Consider the following 23,384-nt stretch of genomic DNA (forward strand, 5'->3'; position numbering starts at 1 on the left):
TTAACAAACTCTGAAATCTTTTATAAGGTCATAAGTTCATATATGGAAAGTTGGAAGTTTTTATCCACTTTTTTGATTTTACCCCTAAAACACAAATTTTCAGCCACACCTTCCCTGTCTCCCTTTTTGAACATCAAAGCTATTGTTAGGCAACAAAACTATAAAAACCCAATGTGGATATATTGATTATATATACTTATTACACTAGTGTCTAATTTAGATACTGTTTTCTAGCCATCAAGAGTATAAAAATGTTCTCTAAGAAGAGATATGTGAACTGACTTATTTCATATGAAGCTCTCCAAATAAGTAGTACCTGTCGATGATATGAATTCCCATGATGAAAGGTTGCATGTCTGGACTTTGAGGGTAGCAAAGTTTACACTTGGTGTGGGCGCTAAGCATTGTCCCATCATTCAATATGAATCTATAGGATGGGCTGGAGGCAGTGCCACGAGTCATCACTGTTTCAAACAAAAGAGAAACCTAGTTAAAATTCTGACACTTGTACTTTGGGCAAAGGAGAGTTACCAGCCTTACTTCTACCTAGAACTTCATTTTAAATAGGCCCTTCCAGCTGCTGCCTGCTCAAACTCAAAGAATAGTTCAGACAAAGCAGATATCTCAGGGAAAAATGATTCTGGTTGAAATAGACCACCTGATGCCAAGTTTTAATTCACTCCTACTTGAATGGGTGCCTCCTCATGTGAGTTATGATTATAAAGAAACCCCAAACCAGGAAAAAATCAATCTTAACCCTTCCCTACAATGGGATAGCTCTTCAAATTTATTTTGTCCATTAAAAGCCCCAGAAAATAACCGTTCCCGCCTCTCACTTTCAGTATCATGTCTAACCAGGTTTTTATTCCCTTTTGGTGGCTGATTTATTAATAACTGCTTTATTGAGATATAATTCACATACCATAAAATTCGCTAAGTTTTGATTCATTTACAGAATTCCTTAACTGAAAGTCAAATTTAATTTTTCACTCAAGAATGTTAATCACTAAGGTCCTGTTTGACAAATTATTATATTCATATGTAAGTATTATTTTTAATGTTTGGATTTACTTTAGTAAGCAAATTAAGATAAGCCAATGATTACTAACATAAGGAACAAAAACTAGGTTAAGTCAGCCAACTCACTATCTAAACAGCTCTTGCCTTAAAGCTTTATTAACAGCAGACAAAATTCTAACCATATTGGTAACTATTTACTAAATAAATGAAGGCTATACCAAACTACTAAGTAAGAAAATATTAATATTTTAGTAATATAACAGAATTCTATTTTAAGAAAGGTTTAAAAGGTAGATTCAGCTATACCAAACCAAGGTTAAAAATCATATCCACAGAAATGCAAACATTACTACCACAAATGAATATTATAATTTAGCCTGATAAATGTTACTCCTATTTTTCAAAGACATTTCAGAAAGGGCTTCAAGTACATTTTAACGACATGTGAGAAACACTTAAAATGACCAATTAATAAATAATTTTTGAAGTTACATATTACTTTAAGTAAACAGAAGACATGCTCTATTTTATTGTCTTGGGTATACCATGTGAACTAAAGAGGGCATAATCTGTTATAAATCTATACCATACATCAATCTGCCTAAATACTAGAACCAGGATATAAATTTAACTAAAACAGTTAAGATTTATGTCCAACCGACTGAATTCCTTACCCATCTTGCTATTTCAGCCAAATCACTGGCACATTTACCAAATGTAACACAGAAAGAAATTTAGTTTCTAATTAAATAATAGATGATGAAAGAGTCCTTAATGGAAACTAATAATTTTTGTGTAAGGTTATAAGTAAATATTTGCAATGGCAAACCCTAAAAAAAGTCAACAATTCCTGATTACTATCTTTTTGGAAAATATAATTATAATAAAAAGTGGCATGTTAAGATAAATTATTAACTTGGAATAATGGTAAAGCTACAGATATATAAAGGGCCAGATGAGACACAATATATTTCATGTTACAGCGTTTTGCTTATGCCGTTTTGCCTAATCCCAATCAGTGTCCACGGCTCCTTAGGGTCTCCTCATGTTGCTGGCAAAGGCTCCACTGCTCTTCACCACTGAGCTAGCTGGACTGTCCAACATGGTAGCCATCAATCACATGCAGCTATTTAAATTTAAGATTAAATAAAATTAAAAATTTAGTTCCTCAGTGTCACTAGCCACCTTTCAAGCACTTATGTGTCTAGTGGCTATCCTATTGAACAGCACAGCTCTGTACAATCTGACTTCAGCTTGCACTTCCAATCTTATTTCTCATTGTTTCCTAAATGTTTCTTTTATAGCTCTTTGTAAGGGGTAGACAACTTTTTACACCCTTGTTTTTCTTTTTCAGCTAGAATAAGCGTAAGGGCAAGTACTGTATCCCATTCTTGCTTTCCACTCTCCACTGACTCTTAACAATGAAGCTTTGCATATAAAATCATACAGCAAGTACTTGCTGGATTGGTCCTCAACTTAAATCTCATCTAAATAGACTAATAATGACTTCTGATCAACTACCATAACTTTTCCTTAAAGGGTAGATTTTAACTTTTGTCTGTGTTCTCAAATGCTTATATCTCAACTTATGTGTTTGCTCATGTAGGAATCTAGACTTACTTTTGTAATAGACACTAATGAAGACAAATTTCTTGATTTATTGATAAGCCCTATAAATTGAGGAAGTCCTAGAAACTCAGGCTAACATGGGAACATTAAGATACTTAATGTGGATTACAGAAACACCAATAATCCTTTGGTAGTTATGCTGCCTTAACTTGTAGGACCGTATCTAAATTAGTAAAAATTCCAAAATTAGAGAACTCCCTATTAATACAAGGAAATGATTATATTTTAAGGTTTGAAGTTAGATTATTATTTTGGATGATGTGTGGAACAAGACTTAACACATCGTAATTCACACAGCCACACTTTGAAATAAAAAATGTTAATATTAAGTATAGTAAAACTTTAATTAGAACCTAATTAAGACTATCCAGTTAATTAAAAATTCTTCTAGTACTCAGTTGTTCAGATGGAGAGGTCAACAGAAAGGCAGCATGGGTCAATGAAAAGGGTAAGAACCTAGGAACAAGATTTAGAGTTGAACTTTGTCCTTTTCAAGTTTAGGACTTAATAATGCACATTAACCTTTGTCTATCATCACTAAAATGAAGCAAATAATGTTGTGAGATAATATCTAGCATGGAGCCTAGAATATAACATAGCAGATGCTAGACGAATATTTCCTGACTAAACACCAAAGAAAACACACCAAATAAGCAGATTCCAAAGTACTTATGTGCTGAATCATACCACAAATTCAGATGATCCCTAGAAACCATGTGCACCAATAGCTTCAACCTTATGAAACAATCACTAATTTTTTGAATTAAGATACGAGGAAGGAAGCCACCATTCTTTACAGAACTGGTTGGATAAATATTTGCTCTGCAAACCAAATTTTCCCCATAAGTGGGTTTCAAGATTTAGGCCTGAACAAAACTATTTGGAATCTCATTTTGATCACAAGTCCTGCCCTTGTTTCTGATCTAGTTTTGGCAGGCGTATAGCTAGTATTTTGATCCCTGGCTCCTGTGTCCACTTCTAAAAATTTTAGAACACTTAATGGGGAGGGATATTATTGACGTAGTAATACTGACACCCTGGAAACTCTTCAAAGAACCTTTAAAATGGCAACCTTTTCCGTTGTCTCTCCTGCCTCACCCCCATCCCTCCCCACCCCCCAAATAGGCTTCAATAGAGCTATGAAACAAAGGGAACTGCTTTCTCTGGTCCTAGCAGCTGTAGAACTAGAACTACTTGGGATTTTTACTCCACCTAAGTTGGTGCTAAGTTAATCTCAACAACCATGTTAACTAAATGCGCAGGTTAAAAATGTGCGGCAGAGTACTACAGGTCAACGCTGGTAGAGATTTTTTTTCTTTTTGGTATTTTCCTAGATACATACAGAAATAATTCTATTTTTAAAAAACTGTTATTAAGATAAAGGAAAATAATTACTTCTAGATGGTGTAAAATTTTTAATCATCACTGTGTAAACTCTATGTAGTATATCATGATTTCTAAATAAGAAAAATAACTCATATTTTAAATGATTTTAAACAAAGTTTGACATAAAAAGATTTTAAGTTAAGTCTGTTATGTGGACCATGGAATTAACCACATTACATAAGTCTCAAAGAACATTCTGGTTAATCATTTATATGGGTATTTATGTTTTATAGCAATGGTTTCAAGCTTCTTGACACTATAAACTGCTTCCAACTGTCTTGTGATATTTTTAATGAAAACAATTTTATTTTGTGATTATAAAGTTAAGATAACAGAGAAATAACAAGAATAAAGTCATTTGTAATCCCATCACTCAGACAGGAGCACTGTTAACATTTTGTGAACCTTCTAGAGTTGAATAAATAGATATACAAGAGTGAAATCATACTCTATGGATATGCTGAGCTTTCTTAGCCTATTTTTCAATGTAACAATATGTCACGGACATCTTTCAAAGACAAATGATCTACTACATGACTGATATAGTAAACAGAGCTTCCATGTAACTTTTCTAGGCTATCTAGTCCAACATTTTCCATGACTTCTGCTCTCCTTAAGTGCTGACAGATATCCTACAGAAAGAAGTATTCTGAAGAAAAATAAGTCTGGGTAACAACATCAAAAGAGTACCCTTTATTGTATAAATTCTCAGAAATTTAAATGCCATAAATACATCTTATAAATCCCCAAAAGTGGAAGAATAAAACATTTCCCAAACTTAATTCAGCAGGAAACATCATTTCTAGTCTTAGCTATTAATATCTATGGAACCTACGTTATATTTTTCAAACTTTCTGTAAGAAAACATCTTAGACTATAGACTCTGATTCAGTAGTGTGGGTAGAGCCCAGAAATCCAGTTTAACAATTACCCCAGGTGAACTTTGGGACACATTTAATGTAGACCTTTCTTTAAAGGGATGGTTCTGAACTGACCAGAACCTTGGAAGTATTCTGAACTGCATACACCTGCATGGACTTTCTCCTAGTTAAAAAAGCTCCTCAAGCGCTCCTGTTACCCATTTCCCCCCAATTGCAATGGAGAACCATTGTTATAATATAGCTCATGCTGAATGCTCCCTTGTATGCTTTGGCTGAAATGCATTTTCAAATTTGTTTCTGGAAAATAATGTGAAAAGCAGTCCATGAACTTCTCTGTCAAAATCAGCTGAAAAACTAAATAAAAACCAACTTAAATTTTTAATGCATATTAGGATTTTATACCAGCCATTGCTTTCAAAGAGTAAATTAACGGGCGGGAAAAAAGAAGACAGATGGAGAACAAAGTTTTCTTGCCTAAATATTAATCACTGTAGAGTTTTACAAACTTTTAAGCTTTTAAAAAGTCTTATACAAAATCAAGGATACAATGACATAATTTATTTCACTCTTTTCACACTTCCCCTAAGTGAAAAGGCAGCAAAGAAACTGCAAATGCCAATTTACACGTTTCTCCAATCTTGATAGACCAGGGTTCTCAAACCTGATGTATAGGCACATCTCATTTATTGTGCTTCACTTTACACAGTGCTTCACAGATGTTGCATTTTTCACAAATTGAAGGCAGGACCCTCCATCAGCAAAAAGATTATGACTAGTTTTATTCTGATACCCTCTTAATAATGTGGTGGTCTGGAACCAAACCTGCAACATCTCCGAGGTGTGCTGGTTCTTAACAATGACCTTTGGAGCTTGTTAAGATATCTGGTCCCTCACCTGAGATTTTAATTCATCAGGTCATTCCCATGTAAGGGTGATTACCGTGTAAGTGTTTTATGGACCACATTTTTCTTACTAGGCTGGATATTGCTAAATATAAAATATTAGAAAAAGATGTGTTCAAGTCATGTTTAGTTAAGTTGTCCAGAATCTCCAAAATGCTAGAATAAGAGTCATGTGAACTCCAGACAACTTAATTCAGGGAAAAGTACAAATTATTTCTACTGAGAAATTATTTTTCTAAAAAAAAAAGGAATAAAGGACATTAAGAAATGACTGATGGGGAAGAGATGTTGAATTATATTTCCTTACATTTTACTCTAAATTATTTCACTCCATACGTTAATGATAAATTATTTATTATACTTTAATCAGTTTATTGAGAATTCTAATAGATCAGAAACACATACTTTAAACTGTGTTCCAATCACATTTCTGGGGAGCCTAATCATTTGGACAATGAGACAATAAGCTAGACTTACTTTGCCTTGGTGGAAATGTATATAAATTATAAGCAGATAAAATTAAAAGTCTTCTAAGTGAAATCTTAGAAGGTCCAACTTACAAAGTAAGACAGAGAGTATCATACACTTCAGCACTTTAGATAGAGAGTGGAGGCAGTGCCTCAAATCTCAAATCTATGGAAAAGTCAAGTGCCACTCTTGGTAGAGGGAGACACAAAGTGTGCAAACAGGGTATGGCATTAGTTGCTTACTGTAATGATTTCCAAACCTGACAGTGCTTTAGTATTCCCTGGGGAACTTTTTAAAATACAGATTCTGGGTCCTATTTACTGCAATACTATCTTTGGGGGTGCTCTCAATGTAGTAGAAGGCCCACTGGAGAACCATTAGTCTGTAGGAAGGTGTCTCAGAAGTGACTGGACTAGAGAGAGGCATATAGATGGCTTAATGCGGGGTGGTGGGGGGGAGGGAAGCGAGTTGTTTTCTCCTTATCATTAGGAAGCAGTTACCCTAAAATGTAATGAATGGAAAATCATCTGTAAACTTAGGAAACCTAATATTATGGGAAAATGTTAAAAATAAGAAGGTTGATTGGATAATGACAATTATTTTAAAATTGTTTTTTAGGAATAGCTATGCAAAGAGTCTCTTTCCAAAGAAACTATTTACTAAGAGATTAGGAAATAAATTACATTGCAAAAGGAGCATTAGACCAACAATTACATGGCAATGTTTTTAAAGTGCATTAAAATCCCTTATTTCTGAATCTCTATGAACTTTCTGGACTTAGAATTTTCCTGGTCTTTCTTATAATACTGTTACGTTGATAAAGGGCAGGGAATATACTTGTTTTATACTCCAACAGACTTACTATGACAGAGCACCTATTCGATTATTAATTATTATTTCATATGACATATTTTTTAAAAAGATTTTATTTATTGCTAGAGAGAAGGGAAAGGAGGGAGAAAGAGGGAGAGAAACATCACTGTGTGGTTGGCTGCCTCTCACATGTCCCCTACTGGGGACCTGGCCCAGCAACTCAGGCATGTGCCCTAGACCAGAATTGAACCAGGGACCCTTTGGTTCACAAGCCAGTGCTCAATCCACTGAGCCACACCAGTCGGGGTTCATATGACATACTTTTGATTTGAAACTTCAACCTGAGTCAGGGGATGCAAGTACTCTAAGAGTCATGAAGTAAACATTCATGATACAGATCTCTGTAATATCTAGAAGCCCTCCGACGTGCCTGTTCTACTGGGAATGATCTTCCAAAGCCAGACAAAAATATCACTTCCTCTCTGAAACCATTCCTGATTGTTGAAGTCAGAATTAATCTTTTTCTTCTTTTGCTCATACCTGTATGATAGCCCATGTCACAGAGATCTTTAAAACTGCCATATAATCTCTCCTAATATAGTTTGAGCTTCTTGAGGCCAAAACCCTGATTCTTAGTCATTGTGGTATCCCTGGCACCTTACACAGTATTCTATGCATGTGAGGAAGTGGATACATGTCTGCTGAATGAATTAATGCATGAATGAATGAGTGACCACCACATGATATCCTGCTCTTTATAATGTGCATCCCAAAATTCAGGATCCACTCATGAATTACTTTGCTTACCCATTTCTTCCTTTCCTAAAACTGATTATTATTGCAAAAACTGTAATTTGGAGAAAATACTTATCAAGCCATAAGTTCCATATAAATTATTCAATAATAATAAAGAGCAAAGTTAATCAAAATAATTGAGAGAGAAAACTTTACCTTCTTGAAATAGTTGTCTGGCGTAAGACGGCTCTCTGCCCTGAGGTTGGAAAAAAGCATAAATGCATTTTCTCACTAAATCTTCCCAGCCAGTTCTGCCAGCAGCTCTCAGGGAACTCGTATCAATAGAGATGATTTTACCTACACAAAAAATGAAATTTTACATTTATGATAACCTCTTGATATAAATCATCCATATTTCAAAACTGACAACTGCATCTCAGAAATATTCTGCCTCCAAATGCATAATGGAAAAAAGCATTAAAAAGCACTATTATTTTTTTGTTACCTGTGGTAACAAAGTATATCGTGGCATGATAATAAAAAATGGTTTTGGACTTGGAATGTGTTACGTACTAGAATGTCACACTCTAAAATTCAATTCCAGTCAAGTTTTAAAGTCATGCCATGGAAGCCTGAACCTGCCGAAACTAATGCTGGCCAAGCTCCTGTGCCTTGGCCTCTGCATCCTCCTCTCTCTGCATGTGCTCAGGAGTGAATCGCTCTTTGCGGAAGGAGAGAGAGAGAGACGGATGTATTATTTTGGTAATTTATCCCTGCCTACTCTTTAGTAAGACCAGTTTGGAGCTTACCTTTAAAACACAATAATAAAGCATACAACATAGGAATATTAGATATCTGGGACCAAAAAATTAGTAAATATTATAACAGGATCTTATAAACAATGGTAAAGATGAAAAAGTACATTAAAACTACACATTCACAAAGAATAAAATTCAGTAGAAATTATGTCTCTATATTCCAATTAGAGAGGCGAGTGATACATATATAACTCTGATGTAAAAAGTATAGAAACCTGATGTGTTAGAGTGAAGATTAAATAATAAATGAAAAATATTTTACAAATTATGAAGAACAATAATAATTTGTTTTCGCTGAGAGTCGGATCTGAAGTAGGCCTGCAAGAGGAAGGCCTTATTATCCGGTGCTCTCACCCTCACTGGGGCTCCGCGCCCTTCTCTCACCTCCTCCACCCTGCCTTCCAGTCTCCCTCAGCTCCCTTAGCGCTTCTGCAGCTCCGCTTCCTCAGCAGGAGCGTTCATTCGGTACCGTGCTCCTACTCGCTGCCTGCTTCCAACACTCATAATTGGCACCATCTCATCTTTTAGGGCTGAGGGTTCAATAGCAGCTCCTAAGACAGGTCTTCATTAACCAGCTAATTTGAAAATAGGTCCTCCCTATTAGCTTACCTTACCATTTCACACCTTTTCCTTCGTAAAATATATCTCAGTATGTTTTGCTCAACCATGTACACCCTGAGCAATCACACATAGTGACAAGAATTTCTAGGCATTCAAAAATTATGTGCTGAATAGATTTAAAGAAAAAGAATAAAGAATAGCCAGATACATTTAAGCATAATATTTAAGCCACCATACTTGTATCTGTTTTCAAATTAATATATTTAAATCTACACTGCAAAATTTCTTTAAAAACTTTATTCCATAATTATAAAAAATAATTTATAATAAAAACAAATATAGGTATGTGGATAGTTATAAAATAATGTTCTCTCCAGCACTCTGCTCATGAAAATGATTATAATATCTAAAAATGCACAGTATCAAAACCACCATTTAAAATCTTCTCTGCATAAGACTGGTGAACAGAAGCTGAATAGCTGAGAACAGAAGGACACAAAATTTTGGATGTAATTAGTTTTATAAGCATAGCTATATCATTAATACCAATGGGACAGTCTGAACTTTGCGGTTAGTACCTGTAGTATCTTGCTTGGTCATAAAGGATTCTACACCCGTAATAGCTGGCGGCCGAGGCAATCTTCGTGCAATACAAATCAAACATGACTGGAAATCTGCCCAAAACAAGAAAGAAATTGAAGGGAAGAGGGCAGAAAACAGTTCACATCTATTACTTGACATTATCAGTTTTTATAGAAATAATACATGTTATAGGATCTGACACAATATTGGAGTCACTCAGATCTAACAGTACAATGCTAGAAATAAAGTTGCTGGCAACCAAAAACAGGTAGCTTCCAGGTGGAGACCTGGTTAGCATAAATTATCCTTTCCCACTGAAAGTTCTTACATAAACTAGAGGAAACTTCATTTCATGTACTTGGATGGTAGTAACTCAAAGAAGTAGTTTTGGCTAGATTTAAGCAACACAGTGAATTTTTAAATACAGTTCTAGAATTAATTTCCTATAGTCATCAGTACTTAATGACTACAAAAATTATTCTTATAACCACTCTGCAAATAACTCTCATATGAGAAAAACATTTAACTCTGAAACAGCATATTTTGCCCCTGACAGAAGATTTTATGTTGTATTCAACAGTATCTATCTTTTCAAAGTTCCAGTTCCAAATGCTTTTGAATGTGCTACACACAATATCACACAGCTAAGTAAGAACTTCAATCATATAAAGCCTTGCGCGTGTATTTTGTAAAAAGTCCACAGTTGATAGTGGCACTCATTCTCTGCTGAGACCAGCTACATAGACAGCCCCCCCCCTTTTTTTTTTTTGCCTCTGACTGACTTCTCATCCTCTGCTTCCCCTGGTCCTTGCTCCAGTTTCCAATCTGTGATGTTAACTTAACTCAGTATAAGTTCACAGGGAAAACTCGTCCATGGTCACATATTTAACTAAGGCCATGTTGATACCATGTTGATATTAGAGCTTCAGCTGTGTTTTCACCTGTTCTTAAGCTTTCTCCTTATAAATTATCTTGTATGGCCTCAAAAATGCTAACTCTATTCTCCAATGTTCCCTACACTCTAAACTTGAAACTTAAAAAAAAAAATCAGAGCTGTTCAACAGCCTGCTGCATCTGGTACATTTCCAACTGGCAGCAGTTAGTGGCATCTCTTATTTCTAGGCAGCAAGTTGGTTTGAATTTGACATTTTAGTGGGAATGCCAACTTAAAATCGAGAATGTGGGTACATTTTAAAGGGGTGATTCTAGATGCAAGCAATTTTTTCTTAAGTATTAAAAAATACATAACAATCATTATGATATACCATACGGTAACCAAAAACACTATCTGAAGAAGGCAGTTTTTATAATCAATTACCTCCCTGTTCCTGAAAACCATGGAAAAATGCGATCAAAGACCTTAAAATCACCCTTTGTTTTACCTTCTCCATCCTCTTGAATTGATTTGGGCTGTGACACAGTGAAACACTGCATTACTTCATACCGCTGGCAAGCTTCTTGGTTTTCAGTGCCTGGCTCATCTGGAGGGTGAATTAGCATCCTGCAGTTAAAGGTATGGCTATTTCGTCGTGTTGCCTCTTGAGGCCAAGGGACTCCATTTACTGTGGAAGAGAAATTGATTAAATGCCTGTGAATAAAGTGAAAAAGTACAAACTCTGAAGATATAAGACATACCTTTAGCCATATGCTTAGATACTCAGATAAAAAGACAGATGTCTTCCGATCTAACATCATCCTGAGGCAACAGTATACTTATTTTTCTTAGCAAATCTAAATGTCTCTTCTAATTTGAAAATTATAAAATTTCTAAGAGATTGTATAGGATTCCCCCCCCCCACCAAAGATAAGGCCTTACAAGTACCTTAATTCATTAACAGTCTTTACAAAAATTAAAAATTAATAGTTTACTAGCTCCTTTACTCAGAATTTTATAGCAGTTAATTAATAAGCTTTTCCGTTTATTTCCAGTTATACTGTGGCAATAAAAAAGAAATGATTGAAAACCGTAGGCCCATTGTTCAGCAGGCGTTTTACCACAGCAGGCATGAACCCTCAAGGATGGGCTTATGTGCATGTGCACTTTTTTGGTGAGAGGACTCCAAGTTTCTTGAAAGAGTCTGTGATTTAAAAAATATCTAGAACTGACAGAGATCAATCTTAGTTTCTTACAACCATTTTTTTGAACTTTATTTGTACAGATTTATGCTATAATACCTTGACTACTGTGTGTAATCAGTAAGTTATTACATGGAAATGACCGTTGAAAAAGAAATGTCACCTGGTTCAGTACAAGACTGAATTCTGGAATTACAGAAAAGATGTCTGTATGTTTCAAAAAAGAATCTCTGTTTGGCGGGTCACCACTTCCCCGTCACAGTGAATGCTGTAGTCACGTCACGGTGCCAATCAAAGGGCTTTTAAGGCTGTGCTCTCACCATTCCCAACAGCGTCTCCCCTTATCTTCCCCACCGACTCCCCTTCCTTTTTATGGCCGTATCACTCTATAACTGTTAGAAGAAATCATGGACATACACCTACACTGGACTACGGAGTCTCTGGTCTGCCACGAGCTAGTTGTGAGGTTTGGGTTAATTACTTAATCTTCGCCTTGTTTTTAAAATAAAGGAATCCACTGTTTTATCTCTCAATTCACTTACACTCTAAATTTCTGTAACAGGGCACTTAAGACCCCTTTATAATTCAAATATCAACTAAGTGATTTTAATAGAAACAACTATTTCATGCCCCCAGTTACTTAGAAACACATACTACTCATTTCAAAGAAATAAGGCTCCCACCCCATCAAGTAAACAATTTAGAAAATTTTATTTCCAGGCTTGGTTTAGTCATATAAATTTTCTAGCCAATGGCCCCCCATACCCCACTTTTGGAGCACAGACTGGCTAAGAAGTAGGCATATGGCTTAGTGAATGGAACAGAGAGGGTGGAAATCAGACCCCCCCATCCTCTAAGGTGGGCTCCTCTGTCAGTAAACAACCTGTCCAACCATACTTGGAACTCCTGAGTTGAAACCACTTACATCCAAAAATGTTAACTTTAATAAATACATAAAATGATAATATATCTCTCCCTCCCTCTCTTCCCTTCTATCTTTCCTTCCTCCCTTCTTCCCTTCGACCTCCCTTTTCTCTCTTTGAGAAGGCTGGTGGAAAGGGTATGCATTCCTCTCTTTCAATAAAAATTGAAAACGAAGGGAATTTCAAGAAGAGGCATCTTACGGCAAGACAACTGACGGCTCTGCCTCCCACTACGGTCACGTGACTATGGCGTAACCAAGAGAAAGAGGGTAAAAGGGACACTCTCTATCAGCTATGTGATGGCGTTCCCTCCTCACATTCACATCTCAGGCTGAAATGAAATTTTAAAATATTTTCATATATTTTAACATACATTAGAATAATACAATGTATTATAAATATAATAATACATATCATGTGAGGAGAAGCTACAGAAAGGTCATATTCTTTTAAAAAAATACATTTCTTTGTACCTAGTGATTTCGGCAGCAGATTCTTCACAAATTCTGCATGATCTCCCACATGCAGTATGCTGTAGACACTGGTGTTCATTAATTCCTCCTGATTGTAACCCAGGTAGCTGGTCACATTCTCCGATACAAATACAATTCTACCTTCACAGTTCACAACAAAGAAAAATCCATCCAAAGCCTGCAACAAAGTAAATAAGTAAATAAATGCACATATACATTTATGTATTGAAAAAGAGATCAAAAATATATGTCAGGTTAAAAAAAGGGGAAGATTCACATTTGTTTAATTTAGCTGAACAGAAGATTTTATATTGCACTCACTGTGAACGGGACAGGATTTTTAAACAGACTGTACACTAGCGTTTCAAGTAAGCAACCTTCTCCCTCAGAGCAGACGTGAAGTGACTGACCCACGTATTCAGTCATACACATCTCCAAACTGTAGGTTAAGACCTGCTGTCTACCATCAAGGAACTTATCATCGAGTGGGAGAGAGACATAAACAATACAATACCAGTGACGAATGCAGTATCGGAGACATACAGACTAGTGTATGAGCACAAAGAAGGATACCTGATTTGGGGTGAGGGAGCAAAGAAAGGCTCCTTATAGACCCCTCCCTTAGGTATAAAAAAGAACAGTCGATGAGGGCAAGAGGAAGAGAGAAGAACATTCCAGACAGAGGAGAGAGTATGGCAGTGATCTGGGCATCCAGTGTACTGAGACAGAGCCAGGGGGTCTCCAAAGGGAGATGTATGTGCCCCAAGGGGAGCAGAATATCCACGGGGCGCAGGAAGAAGTTAGAACCTCCATTTATAGTGCATCCAAAACATAAGAAAGAAATTAAGCTTAATAAACATAACGACACCCTGGTACCTCATTCAGCCCTGACAGCCACATACCCCGTCCCATGGAATCCCAAGAGAAGACGGAGAATACAGAGGTGGATGGCGGCACCTTACTCGCTGACAATCTGTCCGCTTACTGCAATGTATTACAGCTTACTTGCTACCGAATGCATATGAGCAATAAAAACAACACCTTTAAAAAGAACACTTACATAATCTTGCAATAAGAGAAAAATCCTTTGTATCATATAGGGGCTTGCTGGTTATCTGCAGCAAAATATTTAAAAGAGCAGTCAACGATGTCAATGGGCTACTCATTTTTCTTTTTAAAAGAGACAAGTGTCCCAATTTGCTGCCCTTTTCTATGATGGCAAGTGATAATGATAATATGCTACCCAGCATATTATTTCCCAAATAATAACACACTTCATTTTGTCCCTTCAGGGTAAAGATGAAAATTTAACAGTATATAAGAAGAAAACTGCCTTTTAAAAAGAGACTTATGCTTATAAAGACAGCATGGAAAAATAGCTGTTTTGAAATATTACTATAGTTATGATTTTGTTGCTGGAAATGATGCAAATCACTTGTAAAACTTATCTTCCCTATGTAAAACATTTAGAAGGAAGTTTTTATCTCTCAAAAATCTTCCTATCAGAGTTTCAGTGGGCTTTAAACCCATTTTTTTAGAATGTGAAAATGCAACGTCTTTTGATTAGTTTGAGATCAAGGGAGATGAAATTTCAATAAAAACCTTTGCATAATCGGGGGATAGGATTTTCAAATGAGTCCTGTGACTTAGTAAGCTCATCTAATGACATATTTTTTTCATTTCCAACTATCTCATTTTTGTGAGGTGTCTTTTTCAACTGAGATGATTATTTAAATATTAAAATAAACTTAACTTAGAACTACCTTTTCAAACCACTACATTCACAAAGTATTCAACCAAGATTTAAAAATATGAGGCACAACCAGACTGCTCTTATTAAAGTATTGCTAATATTTTCTTTAATAAGGACAAAAATAAATAAAACCATTTTTATTCCACTTGACTATTGTGACTATTTCTCACTTAGTTTTCATAACACAAAGGGAAGAGGGATTCCAAAAACTTCAACACTAGATAAATCATTTGTGAAACTATTTTGTTGGTTTTTTTTTTTAAATCAGATTAGCTATAAATTTCTTACCAGGTGATCTATACATTTATTTTCCTTGCAGTTTACATGAGAATAGGGATAACTAAAATACAAATGTATCAATTTTTAAAAACAGATCTAAAAGTTCTTTAAAATGTTCTTAGCTACTAACTGAATCAGCATAAATACAACTTAACTTTTTGTTTTTGGTCTCTTAAAAGAGTTTAATAAAGAACAGCTTGAATATAACAAAGTATCACAGTTCAGAGCAAGAAACAGAATTGACAGTGGAAGATAGGCAAGTAAAACTGGGCTGTGTCCCCACGAACCACTCCTGAACACCCCGCCACCACCCACTTCTTCAGCATCACCTTCTCCTTCTTTAAATCTAGTGTTCAGGGCACCCTCTTGGCTCCTCACTCTCTGACCCCCTGGAGACCCTCTCTACCCTCAGAGCCACAGCCAGTCTCTCCGTTGCTTCCTTCACTTTACATGTGTGTCTCTGGGCATCTCTCAAAGTCACCCGTTGCCTGCAGAGGGGTGAGGGGAGGCTCAAACCCACTCTTGGAATTGGCTACCCAATTTGCCGACTGCCCGTGGTGGGCTTAGGGCCGGTGTGCAGGGCCCCAGCACGAACAAGGCCCAGGGCTTCACCTGGACTGTCCAGTACAATTATATTTAAGACATTTATGAAATCCAAGGGACTTTAAACTTCTCCTTTACTGCAGGCCTGGAGTCCCTGCAGTGTCTTGTTCCCACAGACTTACTGGGGCATCTCCAAGGTCTGCTCCCATTGACCGGGCCCCGCCTCACTGCCAGGCTAGGAAGTTATTCTAGTAACTGGCCCCTGGAATGTGCAGCTGGTTAGCCTTACAGGGAGTACAGAACTTTCCCCAGGTCTGTGCTTGGCCTCACTTACATGGACTTGTCATTTCCTCTGTGAAGTGTGGGGCATCATATTTCTTTTGAGCTTCCCCAGAAGAGGCGGGCTTGGAAACAGGCCAAGAAAGGCTCCACCACAGTCAAAGGATTGTCCTGACCCTATTCTGAGATGCAGACAGCCTGTCTTAGCTGGAAATGCCCAGTTTTTGTTTTAATTATAAATGAAATACACACTTGTAAACAATTTTTAAATACAAAAATGAAGTAGATAGTAGAAGATCTGCCAAAATCCCACCCCCAAGAGATTGGTAGCGTTTCAGGGAATATGCTTTGAGACTGTTTCTATGAACATACAAACCTCCAATTGTTAAAATTATGACTGATTACTACAATCTGCTAATACCTGTTCTTATTCTACAAGTTTTCCTTATATGTTGCACATACACTAACTTCCAAGTGTGCTCCCAGGGAGGCTGCCCTCTTCCTGTTTCTCTAGGCCCCAGCAGCTGGTCTCACCGGAGCCGTGCGAAGGGGAGGGTAGCGCATGCCTGCCCGTTCAGTACAGAATCACCTGAGCGGTTTTTCCCTCTAACCAGGACACCGCCCTTTGAAGGGGACTACTTTGGGCTTCAGAACAGGGTTCACGTCTCACAGGGCCCTGGCTTTAAATGATTCCAGAAGCTTCTCTGACCATCACCTAAGTGTCAGTCACTAGACAGAGGTCTGGGAATAAAATACATAATTCTCAACAGTTGTTTTAGTCTCTGAAAGGAAAAAGACAAGCACATGTAGTTATAATACAGTACAATAGAGGAATTCATCAAGGGTAAACACCAGAGCAGGGGCCCCCAACCCCAGGCCACAGGCCGGCACTGGGCGAGGCCTGTTAAGAGCTGGGCTGCACAGCAGGAGGGGAACAGAGCTCCCCCACCTCGCCCCTACCCACCACATCTGTAATTGTCTTGTACGGAACTGGTCGCTGGTGCCACAAAGGCTGGGGACAGCTGCGCCTGAGTGAAGCAGCCAGAATGGGTGACGGGATGCTCATCACCGGCAACGTTTCCTAAGAGGAGGCCACACTGCACCTGAGCCAAAGTTTGGAGGACACAGAGCAGTAACTGAGGTGAATGAGAGGTGAAAGGACATTCAAAACAGAGGAAGCAGTTCAGAGACTTAAAAAAGAAGAAATCACTTGGTATGCACTTGTAATATTTGTGTTATATTTAACAGTTAAAACGTTTTTTGGTGGGTTTTTTTTTGAAGAAGCTTTAAGGAAAAGCAAAAGAAAAGAAAAGGAATTTATCCTAAAGGCAATGGGATTATCCTGAAGGCACCGTTATTAAGCAGGAGAGTGACACATCTTCTTTTACAAAGATCACTCTGGCAGTGGGTGTGGCGTGGAGACTGGAAGCAAGGAAACCGCTTGTGAAGCTATTGTGACCCCCCAGTTCCAATGAAAGGCCTGAATGGCAGCAATGGTGGTGGCAGTGACCTACGAGTATTTGACAGAGGCAGAACAAACAGCACTTGTCACCTACAGTGCCTGTGGGAACAAGCATTTGGGGTAATTCTTCATTAACGACTCTAGGGTTCTGGTAGGTTAAGTGCCTTTCCCTGAGAAAGGAAACTGGGGAGAAGGGGGAACTAGTCTTTTAATTTTTGGCTTTTTCTTTTTCTTTTTTTAAACAGAAAGTAATGGGAGGGATTATAAATTTAGTTTTAGAAATGTTGCATTTGAAATGACGGAGGAACATTCAGATGAAGATGTTAACAGGGCAGCAGGATAAAAAGAAAGGGAAGCTTCGAAGAGAGATCACTGAAATTTAAAGGTGCATGTAGTATCACGTGGAGTTTTGTTTATTTGTTTTTAACTACCACCATCTCTTCCCCTTCCACAAAATATGTGATTTCCTTTTGGGAGTTACTTCTTCCCTATTAAATAAAATCTCATGGGGTTATTAATTAGGCCATTGGGAGACTTTCTCCCTAACTGTGAATCTTGAAGAGAATTACAAAAAGACTGAACGTAGCTGGAATAAATTCATTCTAGCACAAGAGTACTGGCCAAGTGGGTCTTTCTCAGAGACCAATAGTACAGTTACTGCTTTCTAACCTCCTTGTGGCACTGTTTTCATCCTATTTCCAAGCATGGTTCTATGATATCCAAATAGCATCCCAATAAATTCACATTTATTTAATTTAGTCAGAATTGGTGTCTGTTGCTTGAAATCCAGAGAACCTTAATTGATATTTTATATACACACATACCTATGCACACATCATATAGACACATACACGTAGATAAAGTTGCCCAGGAATGTGCACACAATTTAAAAATAAAAAATAAAAAGAAGAGTCAAGGCCAGAATCCTGAAGGAAGCTAACGTAAGAGGAAGGCAAAGATAGAGAAATGTGAGAAAGAGGTCGAGGAGTAGCCAGGAAGAGAGATGATGGTTCTATTGAAGACGCCACAGGAGAAGCTTTAAGGAAGAGGGAGTTGGGGGTCAACAGTGTCAGGAGCTACACGGCAGTGTAGGAGGGAACGGCATAAAGCCGGGCAGGGAGGCCTGCAGAGCCGCAGAAACAGAAGTTTTCTTGGGGAGCAGTGGGAATAAGAAGCATTAGAGCCAGATAATGCAGAGCTCTCTCTGAAGAGGAGGTAATAGAATGTATACAGCAAAGAGTAATGGAAAAGGAAAAGCTTTAAAAAATGCCTGTGCTCACAAGTACTTACTATGGGCCAAGTAACAAATATTTGTTGAATAATAAATTCTAATACCACTGTTTCTTTAACACCTCCAATACCTTTATTCTTAATTCATGCTACCTTTTTGTTTTAAAAAGGTGGGGGGTGGGGAAGACAAGTTGGTGAAGATTTCTTATACGACGGAGGACATTTGGTCATGTTTTAGATGTGCAGATCTCTTTTCTGAGCAAACTCCTCTAGACTAACACTATAAAATAGAACCTGCTGCCCCGTTGGAAATATTCCCTTTCTGCATTGCCCAATACAGTAGCCGCTAACCGCATGTAGGTACTGAGCACTTTAAAGTGGCTGGTGAGAGTGAAGCATTGCATTTTTTTACGTTATTTAACCTGAATAGCCATGTGCAGCTAATGGCTATCTTACTGAACAGTGCAGTGCTAGACTGCAGCCTGGATAATTCAGTGGACTATCTCATGGTGGCTTCTCCCCTGCCTCTTCTTGGCCTCCCTGGATTAGACTCTATAAAGTTTAAGACAAGATGGGGTTGTAGGATACAGAAGAGCAACAGAAAAGGCTGTCCATAAAGGCAACCTCTAAAAAAATTGAAATTATTGGGGCGACATTGGTTTGCAAAACCATAAAGGACTCAAGGGTACAGCTCAATAAAACAGTTCATCTGTGCACTGCATTGTGCGCTCAGTGCCCCAAGTCAAGTCTCTTTCCGTCCCCATGTCCCCATCTCCCCCTCCTTTGCCCACCTCTACCTAGGCTCCACCCCACTTTCCCTCTGGCTATCATCACACTGTTGTCTGTGTCTATGGCTTATGCGTATGTTTTTTTGGTTAATCCCTTCAACCTTCTTTCATCCAGCTCCCCCTCCCCCACCCCTGTGGTAGCTGTCAGTCTAGTCCATGTATCCATGCCTCTGTTCCTATTTTGTTCATTAGCTATTTTAACTTTGAAGCCAGTAAAAGTTAGCAATTCTATTTTAAAGTCTCTGTTTCATATATCTATACCTCATAAATAAAAAAATATTATTTGCTCCTTGGAGTCAAGAGCCTAAATACATTTCTATTTTGAGTTTTTAAAATTTCTAATTTGATGGGGTTTTTTCACATTTGAAAATGCTTGCCTACTGGCATTTCGTCCATGTGTCATGTTGTGTTATAGTTTTCCTTTGATTCACAGTGGTTTTCAGGGGAATAATTTCATCAACTGAAAAGAGTAACTCTAACTTTGTTTTCTTATAGTTTTGAGTGGATGTTTTGCTGTCATTTCTGTTCATTTTAAAGTGTTAATGGACTTTTCTCATGCAGCAATAACAGATATTTACATAAATTAAAGTGGCAGGTAGCAGCACTCCCTGCCTCCACTTGTGCTGCAGTCAGTTTTGGAGAATCTATTTGCTCTCCTTGTTGACTTCTGTGGTTTCTGAAGAACGTGTAGAACTAGAATTGAAATGATTACCATTTTCCTACAGGAACTCCAGAAACCTCAAGGCCCTCTACACCTTATTTATATTTATTCATGATCTTAAATAACATTTTATGCAGAAAATAAATTTAATAAATGTTTAATGAATTGAAAGGAGATAGAAGGTTCTGAGGCCAGTTTTAAACTCAGGGCACTACGAAGGTAGGCAGAACTCCCGTAGAAAAAATAGAAGGTGTGAAAAGACTAGCTCACTACACTCTTCAGAGCAGCAGAGACGAGCAGTTAACACTAGGATAGATCAGGTCTCCAGGAAGGGCCCAAGTGTAAGCAAATAGTGGGACGGTGACAGGGGACAAGCAGGGGGAAAAGAAAGGGTAGAAGTGGGAAATGAGCCTAAAGTGCTTTTCTTTTTTAACTAATTTTCCTCTAAAAGCTTATATTAAAATTTTTCAAAATACAGCAAAGTTGAAAGACTTTTGTAGTGAACATCTATATATCCACCACTTTGATTTTACCATTAACATTTACTGTACTTGTTACAACACTGCTCCTAAAATGCAGCCATATGTATGCAACCAATTTAATGGCGTGTGAGAATATACTAAAAAAACCCCAAAACCCTGAGTCCATCACATGGGGTAGCTTCCCCCTCTCCCAGTTATATGTGTATGCAAACACTGGCTCAGAGAGAAGTTTCTATCAAGTTTCAATAGCCAATGTCTTTTATGTTTTACAATTCTAAAAAGTATGTGTTCATTCCCTTAATAAAAATCATTAAAACCAATAGTCTAAAGTAACAAAGTACTTGTACAACATGGAAGAGAAATAAAGATTTGAGATTTTGAGGGAGAAGTTGCTAGTAGGAGAGTCATATACATCTAGCAGCCTGTGAAACGTACAGAAACGGAGTATGGAAAAAGGTTAAAACAAGAGCTACACATCTGAGTGTCATCTCTGTAGAGATGAAAGGTGCAGCAAGGGGAATACATGGTATTTCTGGAACCAGAAAAGCAAGAACTGAATTTTGAGAATGTTTTCACATCAGCAGTGTTGGTAGAAGGAATTGAGGTTAATACAAAGACACAGAAATAGTTGGGGTAATAGGAAATAATGTATAAAGAGCTAGAAAATAAAGAGACCTATCCGAGTTTGTTAGAAAGCCTTCACTAGAAAGAAGGGCCTTGAGGCAGAAGGAAAGAAAATTCTATTTTATATCTGTCTATATAGCTACTTTATATATAAAATAGGAATACAGGTATATGAGCCATATATGTATATTTCATATATATATATATATAGTAATAAAATTAGGCCTACAGATAGAAGAGCACACACTGTGGGGAATGAATATGTACATACATATATATATGTTTTTAAACATTCATGTATGAGAGCGAACATTTCCCGTGATGGGCCTACTTGGAAACAAAATATCTGTGTTGAGAATAGAGGCAGTAAAGACTATATAGAAACAGCAGGGATGAAAATTACACAGCAATTACAAAGTAATTCCTGTTTAAAAGTTCTTTACTTTAAAAAGTTTCATAGAAGGTTGTTAAAATAGTACATTCTCTTACGTTTCCATAAACAATTAACAAATTTTTAACCAGCAACTTTTCCAGAAAACACCGACTGCAGTTAAGTGAGGCTTCCCTTAATCAAAGATAAGATCCTACAGTAGACACACGGATAGCATCGGCTAGCTAAGTAATTGTTCTAGTTTCCCAGCTAGTCCTAACCACCACAGAAACAAATGGCAAAGCCATGCAGTAGGCTTCAGTTTCCCATCTGGACTATTTAGAATATCTTTATGAAAGTTTCTTAAGATCATTATTCACATTTAATTCTGAAATAGTAGCAACTGTTAAATAGTTTCCAAAATAAAATAAGTATTAAATCTCTTTAAAACTTTATTTTGTTTTATAATTTATTAATTGGATATAAGACACAAAAGAAGAAAAAAAATCAAATTGGCTATAACAAAGATTTTGATCACTTTCTGAGTCAATGAGAACAGTTACCTCCAGAAGAAGAGGGCCCAAGGATTCCTTTTCTATCACTCCTTGACTGCTCGATGAGATGTCTGATTTCTGTACTTCATCATCAGTTGTTGATTTCTCTGTAATAAAAAACCCAAAGTCACACATCCAAAAAGGGCTCATTTCCATAATGGCAAGTTTAAGAAAACACAGACTCACCTAATTTCAGATTCAAATAACATGTGTTTATTATCAAGGGACTTTTACATTTAGTCTCAATTATACTCATTTTATAGAAAGTAAAATTGAGGGTTACAAAGGTTAAGAATGTGGTCCAAATAATGTAAATAATTAGTGGCAGTAGAAGGATTTGAATTCTGACCTACTGAGTCCAGTGTTTCAACAGTAAGAAAAATGATAGAACTATATAGCCTTTTAAAAAGTCTACATCAAAAATTTTTACAAAATGGATAAATTGTAAATGAATGATTATTTCATCATTTTTCTTTTATGATTTGATCAATTGCCACTAAAGAGAAAGTGAAGATGATTTTCCCTTTTGTGAGCCTTCATGAACGGCTAACCTTTTACATTCATGTCACGATGAACTGATTGATAAAACTGTAACCTTTAAAGTGATTTGAAATTCTTTTGTTTGATGTTGAAAAACCCATCCATCATCCTAAAGCAGCATCATACTTAAATAAAAGTTTCCAATCTGTCAGACGAGTTAGTTCACCAAAAACCAAATATGGTATTACTGAGTATAAAGATTAATTTTTTTTTTTACTTTAAAAAAATGAAATACTTTAAATATTTCAAAAAATACAGAAAATGACAGGGCATACATTCACAGAGCTACCATTCATTTTTCACAGATGTTAACGTTACTTGCTTCGGGTCTTTCCTTCTTAAATAAACACGACGCTGCAAAAAGAGTGAAAGTTCTGCCACCATCCTTCCTCTGCCCCTTGTCAGAGGTAGCCAGTGTTCTGAGATCATGATCATTTCTAAGCATGCTTTTATACTTAAACTACATATATATGATTTCATGAACAATATATATTGTTTTGTGGTTGCAAAGTAGTTTCTCATTGTGGGTTTGATTTGCATTTCTCTGATGGC

The 23,384-nt window shown here is 37.0% G+C and overlaps 1 protein-coding gene across 6 annotated transcripts in view; it reads right to left on the minus strand.

Annotated features, from left to right (window-relative positions):
- NCOA1 (nuclear receptor coactivator 1) overlaps window positions 1–23,384 on the minus strand; it is a 201,552-nt gene that overhangs the window by 49,381 nt on the left and 128,787 nt on the right. For all 6 annotated transcript variants that reach the window (XM_054569040.1, XM_054569013.1, XM_054569023.1 and 3 more), the window contains exons 6-11: window positions 22,302–22,399; window positions 13,268–13,445; window positions 11,178–11,357; window positions 9,792–9,887; window positions 8,051–8,191; window positions 317–464 (exon numbers count right to left, since the gene is read on the minus strand). In XM_054569040.1, coding sequence (XP_054425015.1) covers window positions 317–464; window positions 8,051–8,191; window positions 9,792–9,887; window positions 11,178–11,357; window positions 13,268–13,445; window positions 22,302–22,399 — 841 coding nt within the window. The remainder of the gene's footprint in view (window positions 1–316; window positions 465–8,050; window positions 8,192–9,791; window positions 9,888–11,177; window positions 11,358–13,267; window positions 13,446–22,301; window positions 22,400–23,384) is intronic.

Source organism: Pteronotus mesoamericanus, unplaced genomic scaffold (assembly GCF_021234165.1).
Source record: "Pteronotus mesoamericanus isolate MK-2021 breed Mesoamerican mustached bat unplaced genomic scaffold, CSHL_Meso_final contig_101, whole genome shotgun sequence".
NCBI lineage: Eukaryota > Metazoa > Chordata > Mammalia > Chiroptera > Mormoopidae > Pteronotus > Pteronotus mesoamericanus.